At 37.9% G+C, this 23482-nt stretch overlaps 2 protein-coding genes across 2 annotated transcripts; both read left to right on the top strand.

Annotated features, from left to right (window-relative positions):
* The first annotated feature begins 4454 nt into the window (after positions 1-4454).
* LOC113753573 (urease) lies at positions 4455-13200 on the top strand. The gene is made up of 18 exons (XM_027297761.1): positions 4455-4918; positions 5420-5493; positions 5826-5871; positions 5981-6086; positions 6473-6615; positions 6852-6962; positions 7492-7655; positions 7861-8239; positions 8331-8439; positions 9799-9938; positions 10060-10197; positions 10260-10351; positions 10456-10585; positions 10691-10849; positions 11506-11673; positions 12262-12396; positions 12652-12723; positions 12805-13200. The coding sequence occupies exons 1-18, from the start codon at positions 4793-4795 to the stop codon at positions 13024-13026; spliced, it is 2514 nt and encodes an 837-aa protein (XP_027153562.1). The 5' UTR covers positions 4455-4792; the 3' UTR covers positions 13027-13200.
* A 3487-nt stretch (positions 13201-16687) lies between these two features.
* LOC113751729 (lipoxygenase 6, chloroplastic) lies at positions 16688-21585 on the top strand. The gene is made up of 9 exons (XM_027295841.1): positions 16688-17167; positions 17672-17946; positions 18031-18268; positions 18360-18692; positions 18888-18973; positions 19054-19161; positions 19255-19556; positions 19879-20145; positions 20267-21585. The coding sequence occupies exons 1-9, from the start codon at positions 16756-16758 to the stop codon at positions 21024-21026; spliced, it is 2781 nt and encodes a 926-aa protein (XP_027151642.1). The 5' UTR covers positions 16688-16755; the 3' UTR covers positions 21027-21585.
* Positions 21586-23482: the final 1897 nt, after the last annotated feature.

Here is a 23482-nt window from a genome sequence, read left to right as displayed (position 1 = left end):
ATTGTTTAGAGGTTTCAGCTAAAAATACATAGACTTTTAGGTACCCCTGAGAATAAATTTTCGGCATAAATCTCACAACCATTTTGATATTGTTGGAAGTAAATTAATTTCGATATACTTTTCACATCGCAGTCCTATTCATTCATGTTATGGTTTAATTGTCACATGAGACCATGACAGAAGGACTATATACAACAAAATATTAAGTGTCTTTTTATTCTTGATGAAAAAGCCTATTAAATAATTTAGCACAGCCAGTTGAAAAAGACGGTTAGCTATGCATGGAAAAGTTCATGATGGAATTTGTTAGCTGTGATTGTAGCTGCAAATTTTTTGAATATATATTTAAATCAATCGAAGAATACAAAGAGGCTTTTATGATCCATGAATATATATAATAAATGCAAGTGATACCCACAATATTGAGCATCATTGTTGTGCGAGCTTGAGAATACAAGTCCAATTGTCCTCCTAGTCGAAGCAACTTAGTAAAGTTGAGTTTGAATAACAAAGAAAAGAAAAAGAAAGAAAAATTGGAGAGCTTAGATTGGAAAATTAGTTCTAAATACAAGGAAAAAGTTTTAATTAGAATTGTATTTTTCGTTTTGTCTAATTAGCAAATGAGCAAGTAGTAAGTACACCTTCTTTGCACATTATTGCTTCTTATCTATGATCTGTTTGGATAGCATATTTTTTAGACGATTCTACAAAATTTTATTAAAACTTACTATAGAATTTGTAGAAAAACTTTTGTGAATAAATTGAATTTTTTTATTCTTATTTCCTCTCTTCTTCTTCCTTTTTTATCACTATCACTACTTCAATCACCGTCGATCAAAAACTTCACGACCGTCGTTCCTAGCTCTCTCTCTCTCTCTCCCTTTCTCTCGCTTTCCCTTTCTCTCGCTTTAACCTTTTCCTTCTCTCGCCACTTCCTCCCTCCCTTCTTCCTTCACCCATTCCTTTCCTCCTCTCCCTCTTCCTCTCTGGTCATGTGATTAAATGGGGAGTTAGAAAGGAGGGTAGGGGTGAAGGGAGAGGTGAAAAGGGGGTGATAGAGGAAGAAGAGAGAAGAATGAGGAGTGGAAAAGTAGAGGGAGGGAGAAAGTAAAAAAGAAAGAAAGAAGGTGGCGATGACAGCAATGATGGTTATGTGAGGAGGGGATGAAGGTAGGTGGAGGTGGAAGTGGAAGTGGAATTGGTTAGGAAAAATAATGGTAGAACAGAAAAATGGGTGTGTATCTTTTGGATATTTTAGGGTACATTTTTATAAAATTTAGAAGGTGTTTTTACAAGTTTCTGTAGTAAAAGTTGGAGAAAAATTTTTGAAAATTTTTTTTCTATTAAAAACATGGCCTACTAAATAGCCCCTTAGAGATTAGAAATAAGCTGAGTGGTTGGATACTCTCTTGTTTCTAAATTCGTCATTGGTGACGATGAAATGATCAAATGGTGATCGATAGTTTTTCAAAAAAGGTTCTCGAATAGTGAAAGTTTTAAAAACCACATTCGCCTAATGCATTTTTTAAGGAATAGATGTCTAGACAAATTAAAGAGTGCATTTTGTACCTGCAACTTTTAAGAAAACACATCCTCAATAACTTGTACAATACTATTGAAACTTATACAAAGAGCAAAGGAATGGATTGAATCTCTTTGAGAAAAAATCCAAAATGAATATTTTGTAATTAATCACCAATAGAGTAATAAAGTACCGATTGTTATGACATGGAGTGGTTAAAACCTTAAAGTGACGAATATTAAAGTAATCTTTGACACATTATTAGTTTCTTGGAGAAGGTTAACTTTTCTTCTGTCTTTTGTGAATAGCATAATAGACTCATGGTATAAGACCATATGTCAACACCCGTACTTCCCTCATCAGGCACTAGAAATCGGCCGCTAGCTGGCACAACAAAGGTAGCTAGTTGCTTACTATGGAGTATGGACACAAAGTACGGTTGCTCCTGATCGAATTTTGCCGGATTTGGCCTGCAAGCTTCTTTGTTCATCCAACTTCCAAATAATTTTATCACACGTACGATAAAAAGGCTTGCAGATAACATAAGAAATTCTGCTGTCGAAGTGAAAACGATGAAAGAAATGATACAAACTTGTATTGTTGACAAATTGTATTTAGCTGTAGATTACATCTTTCAGAACTCAAACACACGCCCCTTTGGACCTTTTCCTCCTCCTATTATCATTATTTTTTTTTCCGCTTTCTTGTTTTTGGTAGGAGCCCTTTTCCTCTTTTTATGATTTCATAAAACGTGTGAACTTGACCATTGCAGGAAACATCAGTAACTAGCTAAATAATTCAATGATGTAATGCCAAACGCTTTGACATCGCCTGTCACTTTTGATGCAAAGTGCTGCTATGTATTGGCAGTGGCAAACCCAAGCTCTTGGGTGGATCAAGACAGTTAAACGTCTTTTAAGTTTAGATAATTAATTTCTTACAAAGTTAGAATTAGCAATCAGATCACAAGTGAATGTCTTGCTTTGTTTTAGTTAGATACAGAATCTTGAAGAAAGTTCTTTATTTTGCTAGTGCTATCTATTCCTATATTTGGACTAATCCAATACCTTTCATGTTGTTATGGATGGATTGCAATATATATATATATATATATATATGGAAATTTTGGAGCAAAGTTGATAGGCTATTGTGGAATTTTTTTCAAAGTTGGAGCAACCAAGCAATTCCCAGTCTGCTGCTTTTTTTTTTAAAAAAAAAAAGAAAAAAGAAAATTGCAATTCCCAGTCCTGGATTAAATGTTATAGCACAATTGATTTGTGAAGATCTGCTGCTCTTATGATCGTTGGGCTCACCTTCATCTTCACCCGATTCCTTCTTGTAGATAATTCTCGAAAAGTCATTTCTTCAGCTGCTCTCCTTATTAGTAATTATATTTGACTAAGTTCTCTCTCAACGAATCTTGTTATTCTGCTACAACTTGATTATCTTTCCATATGCTTGGTCTGTGATTCGCATGGTCAGAACTTCCAATGAGTAGTAGATCTGGGCAGCGAGAACCAGCTTCACATGCATTGCAATTATTAAATTGAGAGCAAGTTATAAGAGTGAGGCAAAGAATGGCTAACCAGCTGCATTGACTTGCATTTGGGTAACCCTCCTTTAATTACTTTCAACTTGTAGCTAGTAATAGCTCGTATCAACCTGCAAGTTTCTGGGCTCCGGCTAAGAAGAAAAAAAAGTTGCAAGTTTCTATCTTGAACTATTATTATTCTTTCTAGAGCACGAAACTCAAACAAATTACTGTATGTAGCATTCAACAATTGAACACAATTTTCATTTTACAAGGTATCTATCATAGCCCACAATCTCATCTGACATCAATGTCGCAGCCATGCACTATAGTATGGGTGGATGCGATCCAAGTATGGGATCGATCAGAGCGTGTGGTAATTTGGCATGTTACGGATCATAGACTACAAACTCTGCAGATGAGCATTTATTTAGATAGATATTCTTCTAATTAATTATTGAGGAATCTCTGTTGACTGCTAGAAATTCATGGCGTAATGCACATCGCTTGGAATCTGAGAACCCAAGAAGACATATTTGCGACGCCAATTTCATTTTGGCCGCGCCGAACCTGATGCTGATAGCCGTTGTCGAGGGCAATCTTCCATCTGAATATGCATGGCAGGGTACCAGCTCAAAAAATTCGTTGTGTTTTTTTTAAAAAAAAAAAAAATTTTATTTTGATGTGTTACTGTCTACATTTACTATATGGATTAATCTTTCGTACACTGACAATGTATACACTATCAACATTGGATGAATGACAACTACACAAAATTTAAATTTGAAATTTAATTTTTGCATATGTGTCATGGATCCAACGATGATAGTGTATGCACTGTCAGTATATATAAGATTTACTCTTACTGTATTAGTGTCTACATCAATTATGTTATTGTCTACATTATTGACAGAAAAGTAATGTTGAAAAGGGTTTTAATGACAAAGGATTCCTGCAATTAAATTTTTTTTTTTCTGAGTGTATGCTACATATTCTGCTGTGAGTGACTCATTCTTCAACTAATTTAGATCAAGAAGAAGTCCAATCCTCAACAAATTAGTTCGGGCCTTTGCTCACTTTCATGTTTTTAGCAATTGTCACATATGAAAGACTAATTAATACAACAAGGTAAACTTAATAGTTATAAATTATAATCAGCTGCGGAAGAGTAAACAAGCATGGAAATTGGAATGACCACCATGGCTGGGCAACTGAAGGCGTGATATTTCGGGCGTCAATTAAATATCACGCCTTCCTTTTTTGCCCTGTACCTTTTGGCCTTTTCTGGTTTCCGCTTATGTGTTCTACTGGATCCACTGGGAGCCACCATAGAATCGTTTGAGTGTATATTCCCTGTCCCAAGTCCCAACCCACGCACCCAAGCGAACTGAAGGAAGAACCCATGCATCAGACAGAAAGAGAAGCAGAGAGGATAGCCCTGTGGTTAAATACGACGCCGTACGAGGCCATTGTGATTTGTGCCCAGTGGCATCACTGATCCACTATCGATCACTTTGCTTTTTCATTGTTGGTTGTAGACTTGTATCGCATATACAAAATCATCCGAGAATCAAGTAAGCAGAACCAGGCCAGTTGACTTGTGCAGTTGTGGCTCGCCCAAATTCTTTTTCTTTTTCCTGATAAGGATTCTGTCAGACAAATAGAAAGCTTGAACCTTGTGGGGTCGTCTTAGTTGTTGTTAAATTTGAAAGCAAGGTCGGGGCGGGACTACGGAAAAGATGAAGCTGGTGCCCAGAGAGATGGACAAGTTGATGCTCCACAATGCAGGGCAGCTTGCCCAGAAGCGTTTGGCTAGGGGCCAGAGGCTTAATTACACCGAAGCCGTTGCTCTCATCGCTGCTCAGGTATTTCCATTTCATTCTCCCCAGCCCAGCCCAACCCTTCTTCCATTTATTCTTCATTTGCATGTCATGTGTTCAGCAAATTGCTTTGGACTTTCCACTTTAAGGCCACTCCAATCTTGACCCTGTTTTAATGTATTTTTTTGGGATTTCTTATTTGTCAGAATCGATTGTAGGCACTATTTAAATTGTGAAATGTGAAATGTAACGCTGTAATAAATACATTATTTGTAATACCTTTTTGTATTCAGCTTACCTGTTTACCAATGAGCTAATTTTGTTGTTATAACGATAACATGGGAGTGCCTAAAGCCTTAGGCTTCCTGTTTTTGTTTTCATTAAAAAAAAGTTATATCTGTGCGAGGTCGCACTAATGTTTGAGCTGTGAGATTTGTAAAGCTGCTTCTTGTGTTATCACTCCAATTATAGTTTGTGCTGTCATGACTATTCTTGTTGTTTTATTTAGTTATTTTGAATTCTATACCCATTGCTGTGGTTGAATAGATTCTCGAGTTGGTGCGTGATGGTGAGAAGAGTGTGGCTGAATTGATGGACCTTGGAAGACAGTTCTTAGGAAGGTAGCCAGGAAATCTGGTACTCATCACTTTGTTTGTTTTGTCTACACAATTCCTACCCCTTGTTCTGTTGCTTGCTTGGATGATCATTTACAAGTGCAAATTATGAGTCATACAAAAAGATAGCTTCTTTTTATGACTCACATTATGCACATTTCCATCCTGGCTACAGGCCTATATTCGACTGAATATATGGAACAGTTTCATTTGTATGCTTTTGCTTATGTAGAACATTATGTATCATCAATGCTGAAAACTTATACCAATGTTTTCCACTCTTGACAAGAATCATGAAGCAAATAGTTGCATTATTTATTTTCTGCTCAATTTGGCAGGAGGCAAGTTCTTCCAGCTGTTCCTCATCTCTTGAACACTGTACAGGTAAGTGGATCTTGTAGATTCTGAAGTGATGTTGATGGTTGTCCTTTCCTGGTCAATGACTGCAAAATTTTTTTTCTGAATCATAACCTCCTTGTAAATGCAAGTACAGGTTGAGGGAACCTTTCCTGACGGAACAAAACTAATCACCATTCACGATCCCATAGTGTCCGAAAATGGAAATCTGGAACTTGCATTATATGGTTCCTTTCTTCCAGGTGATTACATTGCATGAATCATGGGGAGTTCCTTGTGAATGTTACAAATTTGAATACTCAATCATATCTTTATCTAATATCTTTGTTGGTAAAGCCCTCTCCTGTAAAACAGCTTAATTTGGAAGTGAACACTATCAAGATATATTTCATGATACATGAAGTTAAAAATCTGCAACTGAGATTTGATCATGGAATTCCTCCATGAGTTGCACTTGTATAATGTCGGGCAGCTTTATCTGTTGCTTAAATTTCACACAAGTCCTTTGCATGCTATTAACACAAGTTTTATTAGTCTTGTATTTTCCATCTTACTATTGATAGAAAATATTTTTTTATGAACTATCTTCTTTGTGGGGGTCATTGTTTTAAAAGGTGCTATTTTGCAGTCCCTTCATTGGACAAGTTTCCTCCTGTAGAAGCTGGTAAAATCCCTGGTGAGATCATCTTTGGAGGTGGATCGATTACACTCAACCCCGGGAGGAGAGCAGTTAAGCTTCAAGTCACTAACACTGGAGACAGGCCGATTCAGGTGTTGGCTTAAGCATATATATATATATATATATAGATACATACATACATACATACCCAATCTCTGGAGAATTTCTAGCTATTGTATGGATGATGTGACCATATCTATCCTTCAACATCATGTCTTCATTACTTTAAGCTTTTCTTTCTATAGCAAGAAATGCTGCTAGAGTGTTGCAATGACACTTGAAGTTAATGAAGAAATATTGACAATGTTGATGGTTCTTGAATTTCCAGGTTGGAAGCCACTATCACTTTATTGAGGCAAACCCCTATTTGGTTTTCGACCGAATGAAAGCCTATGCAATGCGGTTGAATATACCAGCAGGGACCGCTACTAGATTTGAGGTTAAATGTTTTGACTCTGTTAGAATTGAAATGACTGTTTCTGATATTTCCATTGAAGTTGCAGCATGAGACTCTACAAGCACAAATGTTAATCTTTGATATGAGTAAGCCCCATGGCTGATATCTAGTCTACATAAAAAGTGTTATTTTCAGAGGGTCAGGAACTCCACATGGTTTTCTTAAAGCTACCTTAAGATTGACTTTCTATGATTGACTTCAAATTAGTGCTTCTTGATATATAGTGAGACCTGTCTATGCTGCTAAGCAAGAGTTATTTGCTTCATTTCTCAATCAGGCACATGATGGAGAGCAGTTCTTGTTTTCAATCTTTAATGACTGTATTTGTGCCAATGATTTGTGGAGAACTTCTTTCCGCTTGTATATTCTTCTGTTTATTCATCTTTATGCATTCATTATTGTCATCATGTTTCTCGTGTGTGTAATGCTGATTGTCATGTAATTTGTGTCATTTTTGAAACTTGTGTCCAAAATTAGCAAGTTTATAACAAAAAGTATTCTACTTTGCTAGCCAGGAGACACAAAAACTGTTACCCTTGTCAGAATAGAAGGTAAACAAGTTATTAGGGGAGGAAATGGAATTGCTGATGGTCCAGTTCATAATGCCAATATGACAGCATTGATGGATGCCATACAAGAGAGAGCATGTAAGCATCTTGAAGAACCAAATTCGAGGTCTGGGCAGCTTCCCAAGTTTCATTTGTCTTTCCAAATATCACTCTGCTTTGGACAAAGTTATTTTGCTTGCCTGAGTTATGCTGCTTGAATAGGATGCCTGATAACATTTCCTTATGAATTTCTTGATTTGAGTAATTGCAATCCGTGGAGATTGTTACAAGTAGTAAAGATGGCTTATTTGAAAATTGAACTGGTTTTGCAGTGAAGGTGTCATTGAAGAAGGATCCCCTTTTTCTTATGAACTATCACATGAGACCTATGCCAATATGTATGGGCCCACAATTGGTGATCAAATTAGGCTTGGTGACACTGATTTATTCGCAGAAATAGAGAGAGATTTTTCTGTTTATGGTGATGAATGTGTATTTGGTGGTGGCAAAGTTCTGCGAGATGGAATGGGGCAGGCTTGTGGTTATGCAGCCATTGACTGTTTGGATACTGTCATAACAAATGCAGTAATTATTGACTACTCCGGTATTATTAAGGCTGACATCGGAATTAAAGATGGTTTCATAGCATCACTAGGGAAAGCAGGCAACCCAGATATCATGCATGGAGTGTATCCTGAGATGATTATTGGGGTGAGTTCAAGCTGTTCTCTTTGCAGTGTTGTTCAAGGTGTAATTACCTTTTTAAGTTTGAAGACTCTAACATTTTGCTTTGTTGGATCAGGTTAATACTGAAGTAATTGCTGGTGAAGGATTTATTGTAACAGCTGGAGCTATAGATTGTCATGTGCATTTTATATGCCCTCAGCTGGCTTTTGAGGCAATATCAAGTGGTAAGATTTATGCAACTTTAAGCAAATTCAGCTGTTTCATTTTGATGAATTCAGTATTAAACAAATGATGATGAATGTGAGCGCCAAACAGCTTAAAGTTTTATGACTTTATTTTGCTTTTTCATGCCTGTTATATTAATACCTTTGATAAAGTTGATGTAGACCTCTTGTTTCACCTGGTAGATTACTGAAGTTTTAATGTCCAGATGGGTACTTTATGCTAATAATTCTTCTGGATGCTGTAAAAAAAGTGTCAGTAAGAGAATATACATTTTCTACCCCCGCCTGATTATTTTCTCCAAGTTTTGAAATTCTGTAAATGCACGAGCTAAGATTAATGATGACAATTACAAGGTAGCTTACTAACAGATTCCATATATGGATTCATCATTTGGAAATTTGGGAGCGACATTCTCACAATATACTTGGGAAAACTTTCATAGAGCTTATTGAATATCCTAGAAAATCATAGTTATGAGAAGTCTTCGTTTCTATTCATGATGATGTGTCGCTTGTGCTTAACAAAAACGTGTTTATGTTGCTCTTAAGAAATTATGACTATCATTGATGAAATTTTGTTTTTGTTGCGTTTTCTGCTCTAGTTCCATGAGAATCAGTTTCTTTTCTTGTTAGAGAGATAAATGTTCACGATTCTGTTTTACCTTTTATAAAAAAAAAGAAAGAAAAGAAAAAGAAAAAGAAAAATCTGCTCACTTGTAGTAGTGATGCACTTTACACTTGATTTCAAGCCATGATAAACTAATCTTTTTATTTTGGTCAACTGATAAGGTACTGGAAATAAATACTTTTAACATGATCGAAGAACATTAAACTCATTTTCTTCTTTGTCTCTCTTGGTGGTGTAGAAAGGATGTTCTTGACTGCTTTTACCACCACTACTGTTAATTAAAGTTTACAGGATCTTTGTTATCATGTGCACTTATTGTGTTTATCTAACTTTGACAATAAAATCATGACAATTGCAGCAACTGTAGATTGAGTAAAGCAAGTTCAATGATCAGGATTTTTGCCATAAATACAAAGGTTTTCATGCATTACATTAAACCTTCTATTCAAACCTACCATTCAGTGTCGAAGTGTATCAAATTGGACATCGATGTCTTCTGTAATATCGTATCTGCTTTAATTTGATTTTGATTATATGCAGATACTGCTTTGGCAATTGGCATCCACGGCTTTATGTATATTCTGTTGTTATAATTGCTGTTCTGAATGTTAAAAGCTAGTCCTAAGAGAAGCGAAACTCAATAGAGTTAGATCATCTATACATTTTTGTCCTTAGAGAGGAGGAGCATGGTTCTAACATGTGTTTGGTACTACTCTCTACCATGCTTTTAGGTATCACAACATTGGTAGGAGGTGGAACAGGACCTGCAGATGGGACGCGTGCAACAACTTGTACACCAGCGGCATCACATATGAAATTAATGTTGCAATCAACAGATGATTTACCTCTTAATTTTGGTTTCACAGGAAAAGTGCGTGTTCTTTGTCAGTTACTCTTCAGATGACACATTGATTATGCATGTCATCTTGTTCCAAGTAGGAGAATGTTCGTGCTTATCTCATTCATTTCATGATTTGGTCTTGAAACTTTAGGGAAATAGTGCAAAGGCAGATGGCCTGCATGAAATAATCAAGGCTGGAGCAATGGGTTTAAAGCTTCATGAGGATTGGGGAACTACTCCTGCTGCAATAGACAATTGTTTGACTGTTGCCGAGCAACATGACATTCAGGTAACCGACTCTTCTTCAGGCTAGTTATTGTACTTCTAATCACTATTTGTGCAACTTGACAGGTGAATATCCACACTGACACATTGAATGAGTCTGGTTTTGTGGAGCACTCAATTGCTGCTTTTAAAGATAGAACAATTCATACTTACCACAGGTATAAGCTTCTGATTGGGGCACATTGGCTCTCTTTAGTTAAGAATAATTAAGGAAATAATGCATTTTTGCATAATCACCTATGGATGTCTCGATTTTGTGCAGTGAAGGTGCTGGTGGAGGACATGCGCCTGATATTATCAGAGTGTGTGGTGTCAAGAATGTTCTTCCTTCATCAACTAATTCAACACGTCCTTACACATCAAATACTGTTGATGAACACCTAGATATGCTGGTAAGGAAAATAACAATAATATAAACAAACTTTGAAAAGAGTGATTCTTTGACAGGAAAAGGATGTAGTACATAATTGATTTCTAAAAAATGGTTCTATGTACAGATGGTTTGCCATCACCTTGATAAGGATATTCCAGAGGATGTTGCTTTTGCTGAATCACGAATTCGTGCAGAAACAATAGCTGCGGAAGATATTTTGCATGATATGGGGGCTATTAGCATTATATCATCTGATTCACAGGCTATGGGTCGTATAGCTGAGGTTCTCACTCAGCTTCTCCCTATTGTAGTCTGAACATTTTTAACGGTTCTATTCATTAAATGCCTTCTCATTATATGATCTGTGTTCTCTTTTGTTTGATTAGAACTGATGTAAAAGCGTCCACCTCAAGATAAACACTTGGGCTCATAATCTAGTGCCTCATTTCATCAATTAGGTTAACAGTTTCTTCTAGTCTCATATGTTCGTATTTAAAATTGTGCTACCAGCACTGCCATCTGGGTTTAGTAACGTCATAAAAAATGAATGATGTACGTATACATATATGTGTGTGTGTGTGTGTCTGTCTCTGAACTCTCTGGTGAAAGCCTGTTTTCATGGATGTTTTCAGAATTCCGGCCTGGAATTTACAAGATTGATGCATCATCTCCCTATACAGTCTTCTTGCTCTCTCACTTGGTTATGAAGATAAGATAAAAACCATGAGACAAAGGAAAAGTATAAAGCTGAAAAATCTTTTTAGCTTTTCTTTCTTAGTGGAAATGCAATTGCTTCAGTTTAAGGAGCTTAACTTAGGCTTGGGACTAACTACAGAGACTTAGCTTTCTCAGACTGCATCATTGAGTTCCTTAGCTATTTATTTGCCATAGACATCTTTTGGGTTTTGATGCTTGTCTTATGCCAAACTTTTTTTGCAGGTAATTAGCAGGACATGGCAAACTGCACACAAAATGAAGTTATTAAGAGGATCCCTTGAGGGTAACAAATCAAACAATGACAATTTGCGGATCAAAAGATACATCGCCAAATACACCATAAATCCTGCGGTAGCAAATGGATTTTCTGAGCATGTTGGATCAGTTGAGGTATGGTGACTGTTCTGTAGAATAGTTGAGTGTAAAAATGTTAAGCTTTTTAATGAGCTTTTGAGTGAATGATATAACAGAGAATCTAAAGGCAATGGAAAACATTAAGCTCTTAGAGGGTGAAAATCTGTTATCTGCAGTAATTGGCTTTTGTCTGCAGGATCACAAGCCTTTGACATTTCACTTCGTGTGAAATTTTTCATTTTAACTGCCATAGGTACAGGATTCTAAGGGCAATGTGCTTAGGATTTATTAGGAAGTTTGATAGGTAACTTTTGTGGCAGTTCTGTACTATATTGGATCTTCTATGGAAAAATCAGTTTGAGGCTTTACAATGTAAACAGTAGACATTGTAATTAACGAGTTGTGAGGGATATCACCTACCAACTTCCAGACAGGAAACATGGTAACAGACCTAAGGTTGGCAACAAATTGCATTTCCTTTGATCAGAAGTTGGCAAGAGCCACTAGCGGTGCATCTCTGTGTCGGTGGTTTGAAGATATCAGCTCATTGATCAATTTGATGTTTTGGTTTCGGCATTTCTATTCTTGTGATATTGGTAATGTGATGATATTAATGTGGTGCAGGTGGGGAAATTTGCTGACCTTGTTGTTTGGAAGCCTTCCTTCTTTGGGGCAAAACCAGAAATGGTGATCAAAGGTGGCACAATTGCTTGGTCTAATATGGGGGATCCAAATGCCAGCATTCCAACTCCTGAACCGGTAAACATCATCACCATCTTTTGTACTGATATGTATGTCTTAGCTTTTCAGATCTATATGTCTGGTACGCGTCATAAAGTAATTTACTTTTCATGTTATGTGCCTGAAGGAGTATTAGTCGGTGAAAATTCAAATTAACCTTGAGTGCCCTTCCATGATATATTTCAAAGCCTTGTTAATGCAGGGATTTTGTTCAAGTTTCTCCGCCAAGATAGAACTTGTTCTGTTTGTTGCATTAACAAGAACTTGTTACAGGTCATGATGAGGCCGATGTTTGGAGCATTTGGCAAGGCTGGAAGTGACAACTCAATTGCTTTTGTTAGCAAGGTACATATTTTTACCACCATCTTTCGTCTACTCCATTTTGTCATATGTATGTTAACCCCTATATTGTTCTGGGGCAATCAGGCAGCTCTAGATTGTGGAGTAAAAGACCAGTATGGACTGAAGAAGAGGGTGAAAGCTGTAAGCGGCATCCGGAGGCTCACGAAACTTGACATGAAGCTCAATGATGCCCTTCCAGATATCAAAGTCGATCCAGAGACCTACATAGTGACAGCTGATGGTGTAAACCTGACATGCCCACCTGCTAAAATTGTTCCTCTTTCTCGGAATTATTTTCTCTTCTAGGAGTTTTTGCCATCTTCAACAAAATAACAACCATGCAGTACTCATTTTATGTTCTACAGTCTATAGCTTAGTCATTTCAGCTATAATGATTTACCAGAGTCATAGGAAACAAAAATAAATCCTCTTTGCTGCCAAAAATTTGGTATCAAACAAAACTTTGACTTTCGGTTATCACTCCTGTATGTACACAGAAAGAAACGCGTTTTTTTTTTTTTTTTTTTTTGCCGATCCAACTCTGGGAGTCGGAGTTTACTATGATTCAATTGCCATACATGTGCTTGATGTTGTCTAGCCAAGAATATATGTAACGTGGAGAATGCAAGGGCTTTTGTTTACTAAAGATTTGATCGTAGGCCAAACTTCTTGGAGGGTTTTTTTTTCTTTTGGGGGGGTAGCTTTATGATGGACAACGCCGTCAATAATAGGTGCGAGTATGGCAACCATTTGTGTGTCACAAAAGAAATTTCTGCCTTTTGCGATCTGTTCTGTCAGTATCTCTTATTTGACGTCAATTTCGTCCCAAAACACTAACATTTGGGAAAGTGTCATCAAACATTTGACAATTGATTTTTTTTTTTTTTAATTTTGTTTAATATACTTCCCACTAATCTACCTTGCAGTCTATCAAACGTATCTCAAGAATGTGCGTAAAGATGACAAAACTTTCCACTGGAGTGGTGTAGCTGAATTGATGCTTGGATGCAAACATTTGTAGTGCTTGTTGGCCCCGCAGCGGAAGGGGTATTTGCAAAACACACACACACACACTCGCATAAAAGCAATTCTGGTAGTACAAAACTAGAAGATATCATAGGATGATCTTTGGTGCAGGATAGGAACGCTTGAAGGTTCATGACCAATATTTGACAAAAAAAAAAATAAAAATATAAGATCCGTATTATATCTTGTATATCATTTTTTATACTATACGTGGGGTTCATAAAATTTTTTTCTATAATTTCAATAATTTATTAAAAATAAATTATACTGTGTGCATTTAAAATTATATCCTATATATTTTATACAATTCGAACGATTTCTCTGAAAGCCGTTCGAACCCGTATCCTTTGATGCATCCCATAATGTTCTCGGTGGGCTAGGGGGGCTGTCACTTTTATTCTCCACAATGGCTTTGAGCGAAGGTGACACGTTGATGTAGTCCAGTAATGTTGCTGATCATAATGTTGAGTTGAGAAGACTCTTTTTTTTTTTTTTTTTTTGGCGACACAGAAGACTCCTTCAACCTCATTAGGACATGGTGGTCGTCTTTCTCACTTGTCTTTTATTAATCATTACTTGTCGATTACACATGATGGTGAATTGGAGAACCTGCAACGTCTTATTATTGCCCTTGTCCTACAGCAAAAAGAAGATAAGGAGGTCCATTCGGGTGGGTTTGTTTCGATCTGGGGCGGGAACAGTTGCAGGAGCAATCGTTCCTGAAGATTATGTGCATTTTACACACGACGTAACTCTATTTGCATATGGTGTAACTTACTTTCAATAATGTGAGAACAAAATTTTATGGATCCCACCTATATTGTTAAAAATGAGAGGCAAGATGAAGTTTGAATCGTACAATTTTTTGATTAAATCTTAGCTGTGAACTGGCATGCAACCGTTCCTACCCCTCTTCCGGTTTGTGCCTTCATAAAGGGACTTTAATCAACGATTTGTCCAATGCGACTGGCAAAGCCACCAAAAATTCTTCTGGTAGTACAAAAATAGGTGTTTTTATGAGTTGTGCGCGATAAAAAATGTGAATATTTTAGTAGTTGAATGATCATTTTTGACTACATCAAAAAGTTTAGTGAGTAAAACGTGAAATTCACAATAATTTGGTGACTTGCGTGCCGTTTACCCTTTCCATTATTATCATGTTTAATATTTTTAATTAGACAATTCGTACTTGCTGAACAGCTGTACGAAATTAATTTAAAGATGGCGTATATTGTTTCACATTACAACATGCGAATGCTCAAGATCCATATTATATTACAAATTACGATTGTCAGGACTTGGTGTTCCACTTCGTACAGGTTTGGCTTCACATGAGTAGATAAGCTAGTGATTATAATAATGAAAAAAAAAAAAATTGCTGAACATCCTAAGGTGGCCATGCATGTCACATGGCCCTTGTTGATCTAAAGAAATTGTTGCAGACAGCATTTTCCTTATTTTATGTTGCTTGAATATAATTTTTGAAAAAAAAAAAAAAGGCACAGCCTTGAATGAGTAGCTGGCTTCGAAACGGGCATAAAGTAAACTAACTATAAAATAGATGAATAAAAAGTTTTTATACCTAAAAACAAAAATTATACGTACCATAAGAAAAAAAAATAAACAAATAAGAAAGAACTGTGTTAGATGATAAAGACAGGCATCCCCTCCTTATTTAAGAACATCTTGATTCAAGACGGACATCTCTCGATTCAAGAACTCCTCCTTATTTAAACAGTTTCACCTGGTAATAGTCTTCACATATTAATATTTTTTTTATGTAATTAAACAATTCACTTCTAATCTTGTTCATATGAATGCTGCACACAATTAAACATTTAATGGAAATAAAAATAAAATTTACTCGTAAAATAATTGATCATGTCCTAAACACAAATATTATACATATAATAAGAAAAAAAAGAATAAATAAGAAAGGACTGTATCAAATGATAAGGAAGGAGGAATCTAAGTTGAACATTCCGATTCAATAAAAAAAAAAAAAAAAAAAAAAAAAACACACGTCCCAAGTGCCATAACGTGTCACAGAGCCATCTTCAACAAGAGGAGATAATCCCCCGCCCCAACCCAACAACCCCTCCTCCCCATTCCCCAGCCCTGCTGCAAGTTGCGTCTCTCTGATGCCATAATGTACCATTCATCCGTATCCAAAGTTTGAATTGAAAATTGAAGCTCTTTCCCAATCCAAGAAAGAGCGCTGAGGTGTATTCTTTCCCGGCCGAGACCCTCCCTCTCCCGTCCACCCATATATTAACATCATGCCACGCAAAAATGAGAAATGTGACAGTACCTTTTGGCTTTTATAGCATCCATCACCTGTCTTTCTAGTCCTTCAGCTGATCATTTTTAGTAGCAGTAAACTATACGGCGATGCATGCTAGTTCCTTTCAATACATCTGCGGTCAAGGATTACGCATTTTCAATGGCCTTTTTTTTTTTTTTTTTGGTTGAGGAACACATTCACAATGGCTATTGAGAAAAACTGCTGAAAACGGAGTACATAATTGAATTCCTTTTAAAAAATCAAAACATGGTTCGAGGATCATCAATCCCTCTTCCTTATTTCCTAGCCCACCAATATGAAAAAGAATTCTAGACGAAAGACAACAAAAGTAGAAGCCTAATTAATATCCATGCACTAGTAGTAGTAGTATTTTATTTTTACTCCACCATTACTGCCTTAATCCGTTGACCAGGATCTTACCTCGGTGGGTGGGTGGTTGGTGCCGACTGCCAAACCTTTGTCCTACGTTAGACCTTGGGCTCAAAGCATTAAAAGCTCTTATCTACTTGGAGAAAGCAATTAATTAACAAGTTAAAATTACTACCACAAATTAATTACTACTAATTGCTACTACTTACAGGATCAAGTACAAGAGCATTTTTTTCCTATCTATTTCTTGCTAGTATTTCTGCCTTCTGGTTCTACACTTCCTACTTTCTAGTCACATGCTTCACTCACCAATTGACTAAAAACCATTTCCAGCGATGTTTACAGCTCAACCAAGCCCAAGTACGCTAAGCTCCTCAACCATCCAACATTTCCCCACCGTCCGTCGATCGGAGACGATCACCGGAGGAGGTCGAAAGATTGGCGGGTTTACTAGACAAAACGCCAATAATGTTCCTGGTTTCCAGTCAACGGTCCAGTCAAAGCACCAATCCATAAGAACAGTGATCAGCAGTGAGGGTGCAAAGCTGGTGGAGAAGTCGCAAGGAAGTAATGGGCCGTTGGCTTCTTCTTCAGTAAGTGGAGGCATGGAGGTCAGGGCAGCGGTCACCATAAGGAGGAAGATGAAGGAGAATATCACCGACAAGTTGGAAGATCAGTGGGAATCTTTCATGAACGGGATTGGTAGAGGAATCTTACTTCAGCTCATCAGTGAAGATATTGATCCCAGTAAGCTTAGTTCTTGCTTGATAAAAACTTTTGTTCTTCAAACCTAAGAATATATATAGTTCGTTATCTTGCTGAGTCTCTGTGTCTATGATAAGAGAAACCTTAGGAAAATTAAAGGGTCACAAACTTTTTTTTGCTACTGCTAGTGAGGTGTGTCCAACTGTACGCAAGCTTCCCTCAAATATAGCCAAGGTGGTATGGTACAAAACACGAGAGGACTGAGTTTTTGTCTCTCCCTTTTCGTTCTTTTCTATTTTTCTTTTGCATTTGCCTTTTTTTTTGGGGAAGGGGGGGGGGGGGGGGGGTGGTGCTCTTAAGAAGTTCGAGTGCGATGCATTTCTTTTGGTTTTCGTGGATTCTGAATGAGATCAAATTAAAATATCAAAATGAACCATTAAAAGATGAATTATGTTGTTTCATATTGATAAATGTGCTTCCTTTATGCTATCTCTATGGAGTTAGTACTCAGAAGTATTGAACTTTTCTTTTTCTGTGGCCTTATAGTTACCAGGTCAGGAAAGAGCGCTGAGTCTTATGTTAGGGGATTTCCTAAGCCATCGAACCATCCATTCGTTGTTGAATACGCTGCAAATTTTAGGGTGCCAAATGATTTTGGGCGTCCCGGAGCTATTCTCATTACGAATTTCCTTGATAAAGAGTTCTACTTGGTGGAGATTGTTGTGCATAATTTTAGTCAAGAGCCTCAATTCTTTCCAGCAAATACATGGATCCATTCTCGAAAAGATAATCCTGAGAGTAGAATCATCTTCAAAAATCAGGTTTGCAACTTATTGTCAAGATTATGTCTATGGCTGAAATAACTAGTATAGGTTTGACAAGTCCAGTGCATGTTTGCCTGACAGGCATACTTGCCATCTCAAACACCTGATGGCATTAAGGATCTTCGTCGTGAAGACTTGCTGAGTATTCGTGGTAATGGTAAAGGCGAGAGGAAAATGCATGAAAGAATATATGATTATGCTCCTTACAATGATTTGGGTAATCCTGATAAGAGTGATGAACTAGCTAGGCCCTCCTTAGGTGGCAATGAGCAGCCTTATCCTAGGCGGTGTCGAACTGGCAGACGCCCAACTAAGAAAGGTACTTTATACATTGCGATGACCAAATTTTTGGCTTTAGTTTTTCACCAATATTTAATTTTGGCGAGTTTATTGTATGACACTTAAAACAGATCCTTTGAGTGAAAGTAGGATTGAGAAACCTCATCCAATCTATGTTCCTCGAGATGAAGCCTTTGAGGAGATCAAGCAAAATACATTCTCAGCTGGAAGGTTGAAAGCTCTGTTGCACAACCTGATACCGTTGATTGCGTCTACCTTGTCAAGTTCAGACAACCCCTTCACTTGTTTTTCAGAGATAGACAAGCTTTACAATGATGGTGTTTTATTGAAAGATGAAGACCAAAAAGACGTCATAAAGAATCAGTTTCTAACCAATTTGATGAATCAAGTTTTTACTGTTGGTGGAAGATTGCTGAAGTATGAAATTCCGGCTGTTATAAAACGTATGAGTCTTAGCATTTCTTCTTTATCTTATGTATCCTTCTCACCCCTCACCCCTCACGCCATGAATATATTTGGTTGTAGAATTCAGTCTGCCATTTCAATGATTCTGTTGAAAATCTGTAGTATGCTTTCCTGGAGACTCTATTCAAGTCTGAAACTTTTTGTTTTGGATATTATGCTATTTCTGTTTGCAGGGGACCGATTTGCATGGTTACGTGACAATGAGTTTGCAAGACAGGCACTGGCAGGTGTTAATCCTGTTAATATTGAACTACTCAAGGTAGCATTTCTATAGTTCTAAAACCTTTCTGAGTAAATCTTGTCAGTTCTTGGTTCACTTATGATGCGTCTAATCTACAGGAACTGCCAATTCTGAGCAAACTGGATCCTGCAGTTTATGGCCCCCCAGAGTCTGCAATTACCAGGGAATTAATTGAACAAGAGCTGTTTGGAATGTCTGTTGAGAAGGTACCAAAACAAAATTCCGTAGCTTTTCTAAAACCCGTCACTAGTATTTACTTCAGAAAGTTGTTCTAGCTTACATTGGCTTGCATGTCACAGGCCATAGAGGACAAGAGACTGTTCATACTTGACTATCATGATATGCTTCTGCCTTTCATTGAGGGGATGAACTCATTGCCTGGTAGAAAAGCTTATGCCTCCAGAACCATTTTTTTCTACACTCCTACTGGCATTTTAAGGCCAATCATAATTGAGCTTTCTCTCCCTCCCTCATCTAATTCACCAAGAAAGAAGCATGTCTTTGTCCACGGCCACGATGCTACCACTCATTGGATCTGGAAGCAAGCTAAAGCGCATGTTTGCTCAAATGATGCTGGCATCCATCAATTAGTAAACCATTGGTAAGAGAAATTTCTTATCTTTAAATGTTTCAGAAATTCTTATGTGGGAAAATATTTTTGTGGCCATCAATATGAAGTTCTTCAACCACTTTCTTCTTAGATTATTCAGTTCGCCATTCACTTATGTAGGATCATATGGACCAAGACTTTTGTTGAGTTGAGTTGAGGCATTCAACAATAAAATTTCCTGGAACTCTAATAAATGTTGGAGAATGCTTCGCCATATGTAATTACAGGATTACCGAATATGAGATTTGATTTGAATGTTATCTTTTTTCCAACGTGCCAAGATGGATCTAATGTTGCTATAATGGAACTTCAGGTTGAGGACTCATGCCTGTATGGAGCCTTACATAATAGCCACCCATAGGCAGCTCAGCTCCATGCATCCAATATACAAATTGCTTCATCCTCATATGCGCTACACACTGGAAATTAATGCCCTTGCCAGACAAGGTCTAATAAATGGAGGTGGAATAATTGAAGCTTGTTTTAGTCCTGGAAAGTATTCCATGGAAATAAGCTCTGCAGCTTATAAGAGCTTGTGGCAATTTGACACGGAAGCATTGCCAGCAGATTTAGTTAGGAGGTCGGTCTTTATGCCTGCCATGCCTTTCTGTCCATCTCTACAACTTCAAAAAGTTTTCCATCTTCACCCTATTCTGCATATAGTTCGTCACATTCTGTTTTATAATTCATGTGAATTTCAGGGGCATGGCTGTGGAGGATCCTTCAATGCCATGTGGTGTGAAACTTGTGATTGAAGACTACCCTTATGCAGCAGATGGACTTCTTATTTGGTCTGCCATCAAAGAATTGGTAGCGTCCTATGTGGATCACTATTATTCTGATCCCAGTTCCATCACTTCTGATGTTGAGCTCCAAGCCTGGTGGAATGAGATTAAGAACAAGGGCCACTTCGATAAAAGAGACGAGACTTGGTGGCCTAACCTCGGGACCAAGGAAGACCTGTCTAGCATTTTAACTATTATGATTTGGGTTGCTTCAGGTCAGCATGCAGCTATAAATTTTGGACAGTATCCATTTGGAGGGTATGTACCTAACCACCCAACCCTGATGCGAAAACTCATCCCAGGAGAAGGTGATCCCGCCTATGAGAAGTTTCTTCTCGACCCTGTGCATACTTTTCTGTCATCTTTGCCCACTCAACTCCAGGCCACCAAAATTATGGCGGTTCAGGACACCTTGTCAACTCATTCTCCAGATGAAGAGTACCTGCACCAGTTGCACAATGTCCAAAGTACTTCAATAAAGGATCCTGAAGTTCTGAAGTTATTTGAGAAATTCTCAGCCAAACTAGAGGACATAGAACGGACAATAAATGAAAGAAACAGGAATATAGGTCTGAAAAACCGAAGTGGTGCTGGTATCCCTCCATATGAACTGCTTCTACCCTCTTCCGGTCCAGGAGTAACTGGTCGTGGTATTCCCAACAGCATTTCTATCTAGGAGGTTTCCCAGCTTGTAGCTTTAGTGAATCTTCTGGTGCTTCTTTTAGTCAGGATCGAGCTTTTGGGTTTGGAGGCATCTACTTCACAATAATCGCTCCTGTGTAACTTGTCATAGTATCATTGATTGATTTTAGGTGCTTAAGTCAAAATGTTGTAGTTAGCAACTTCAGCTCGCTGAAGGTTATTAAGAATTTGAACGTCATTCAGCATAATGATCAATTGATTGGCGCCATTATATAAAGAAGATTTGTAGCTGTTTTCTTTTTCCCCTCTGCTGACAGAACCAGAGAAACGATAACTTTCCATGTGGAGAAGAAGTTCGGCATTCATCATTACGCAGTCCACTGCATTGTTGACACTAAGTAGGCTATTGTTTACATCTGTTTAAAGCAGGAGTTAATCTACTCTTGTAATTGTTGAAGTCACCACTCAGCAAATAATTCTTTCTTCCCTTGGCAGCTGCATTTATGTATAAAATGTATTACAGCAACGTCGTTGCCAGATGACAAATGACGCTATAACTTGGAAGCAGTAACTGATGTTGCGAGCTTGATCAATTCCTTTTTCAGCACCTTACCAGGAGCAATTTTGGGTATTGAGTCAAGGAAAAACACCTTTCTTCTTGTATGGAGCAACGTAGAGGCAAATCCACTAATGAGTAGGAATGAAATGACAATAAGGACAACAAATGTGCTTGTGCTCACAACTCAGAGCAACTGTTTCTATTCTGCTGTGCCTGTAATAATGATCTGAATCGATTCTGCACTCTTTAATCCGGAATAGGTAATTTTTGGTGCATGCCCATTTGGCGACAAAACCTATAATCTTCAACTCATTAATCAGGCTTCCTGATTTTCTCACTACAAAAGCCACGGGTATTTGGCCTGCGTCGTCACGAGGGAAACCTGTAAGATTAACAGTAGGGGACTTCAACATGGATACTCCTGAAACGGTACTCAGCTTAAGACATAAGCAAAAGAAGGTTTAACAAACATGGACCAGGGGCATGAACGGTTGCAGGTGCAACCGTTCCTGGTAATTATATACATTTTACATAGTGCATAACTTTATTTTCACACGGTGTAACTTTGTTTGCATAATGTGTAACTTCAGAATAAATTTTTGTGGGCCCACACACGACGTTAAAAATGAGGTACAAGAAGTAATCTGGACCATACAAATTTTTTGGGTCAAATCTTGGTCATGAATAGCTCAGGACGGTCCCTGATGACCATGGTTCAAAGTTGCGGTCGCAGTCACGGTCGCGGCTCGGAACGTTCCACATCGGTCTCGGCATATCGGTCGCGATCTCGGTGAGACGCAAATTTTAAAGTATTTAATATTCTAAAAATTGTTAATAATATAAAAAAAGTATGCTAAACAAAAATAATAAAAAATAGCAAAAGAAATGGCCGAGTCAATCCGTCACGATGTAATTCGGCCGATTTCTCGTCTTGACTCGGGATAACTCGGAGTGACTCAGTGTGACTCGGCCGAGTCAATCCGTCGCGGTGACGTCTCGGCCGATTTCACGGTGAGTCAAGTATCTCGGTATCGTTTCGTCACAGTATCGTATCGGTAGGGGCCGAGACGGTGACGACTCGGCCGAGACTTCGAACTATGCAGTGATGACCGTCCCACATACGGGATCCCAACAGCATCAGTGATCTCGGGATGCGAAAGCAGCAGGTTTTTCAGCTCTGCCGGAGCAACCTGATATCATGCACAAAGACGGGATGGTCATTGGTCGACGAGCAAACAAGTTTTTCTCAGGCAGAAATAGAATAGCGGTTCCATGAATTTGCTTTGTGCATTTTTAAGCTCAGAAACTGAGAATGGCAAATGTGGAAGAAACCTGGTAAGCCTTGTACTTAATTAAAGTCCTTCATCCTTTCCACATAGAATAGGAAGCCTTCATGATCAAAATAGCAAATGTCACTAGTTCTTAGCCATCCCTCAGGGTCCAACATTGCAGCTGTTGCTTCTTTTTCAGCCATATATCCTGCACCAAATTGAGCTACCCAAGATTAGCCAGTATTATCACCAAACATTTTTGCAAACCATAATTCACCCCATATACCATCTACATTTATGCGTGAGATACAATCCAGACAACAAAAGGGCCACTTGTTTGGCACGAAATTGACGGGTAAAATGGCAAACACTCTCACACTTCGTTATGGTAGGCCCTCTGATCCACAGTTCGCCTTTCGCGAGAGGAGGCAGGCCAAGTCCATCATGGAATTTCGGATCAACAATTTTGTCCTACTAAACCCGGTACCCGGCTTTCATTTGGACCCACGGTTCGAGTAGCTCCACCTGTCGTTTCTGTAAGTAAGTCCATATGCCTAAAACCATAATCTCCACTACATCATTGCCATATCAGGGTCTTTTAAACGCTTACCAGATCAGCATTTTACTATAAGAAAATACCAATATTGTCTTTTTGGAAAC

The sequence above is a fragment of the Coffea eugenioides genome, chromosome 11, assembly GCF_003713205.1.
Source record: "Coffea eugenioides isolate CCC68of chromosome 11, Ceug_1.0, whole genome shotgun sequence".
In the NCBI taxonomy this organism is placed as follows: Eukaryota; Viridiplantae; Streptophyta; class Magnoliopsida; order Gentianales; family Rubiaceae; genus Coffea; species Coffea eugenioides.
This window is presented reverse-complemented; position numbering and strand designations above follow the sequence as displayed.

What these genes read in the sequence shown, in the direction of transcription:
- LOC113753573 (XM_027297761.1), top strand. Translation starts at nt 4,793, where the DNA reads ATGAAGCTGGTGCCCAGAGAGATGGACAAGTTGATGCTCCACAATGCA. An exon ending in CTTGAAGAACCAAATTCGAG is followed by an intron (nt 7,656 to 7,860) that starts GTCTGGGCAGCT and finishes CTGGTTTTGCAG; the next exon opens with TGAAGGTGTCATTGAAGAAG. An exon ending in ACAATTCATACTTACCACAG is followed by an intron (nt 10,352 to 10,455) that starts GTATAAGCTTCT and finishes GATTTTGTGCAG; the next exon opens with TGAAGGTGCTGGTGGAGGAC.
- LOC113751729 (XM_027295841.1), top strand. Translation starts at nt 16,756, where the DNA reads ATGTTTACAGCTCAACCAAGCCCAAGTACGCTAAGCTCCTCAACCATC. An exon ending in TTGGAATGTCTGTTGAGAAG is followed by an intron (nt 19,162 to 19,254) that starts GTACCAAAACAA and finishes TGCATGTCACAG; the next exon opens with GCCATAGAGGACAAGAGACT. An exon ending in CATCAATTAGTAAACCATTG is followed by an intron (nt 19,557 to 19,878) that starts GTAAGAGAAATT and finishes ATGGAACTTCAG; the next exon opens with GTTGAGGACTCATGCCTGTA.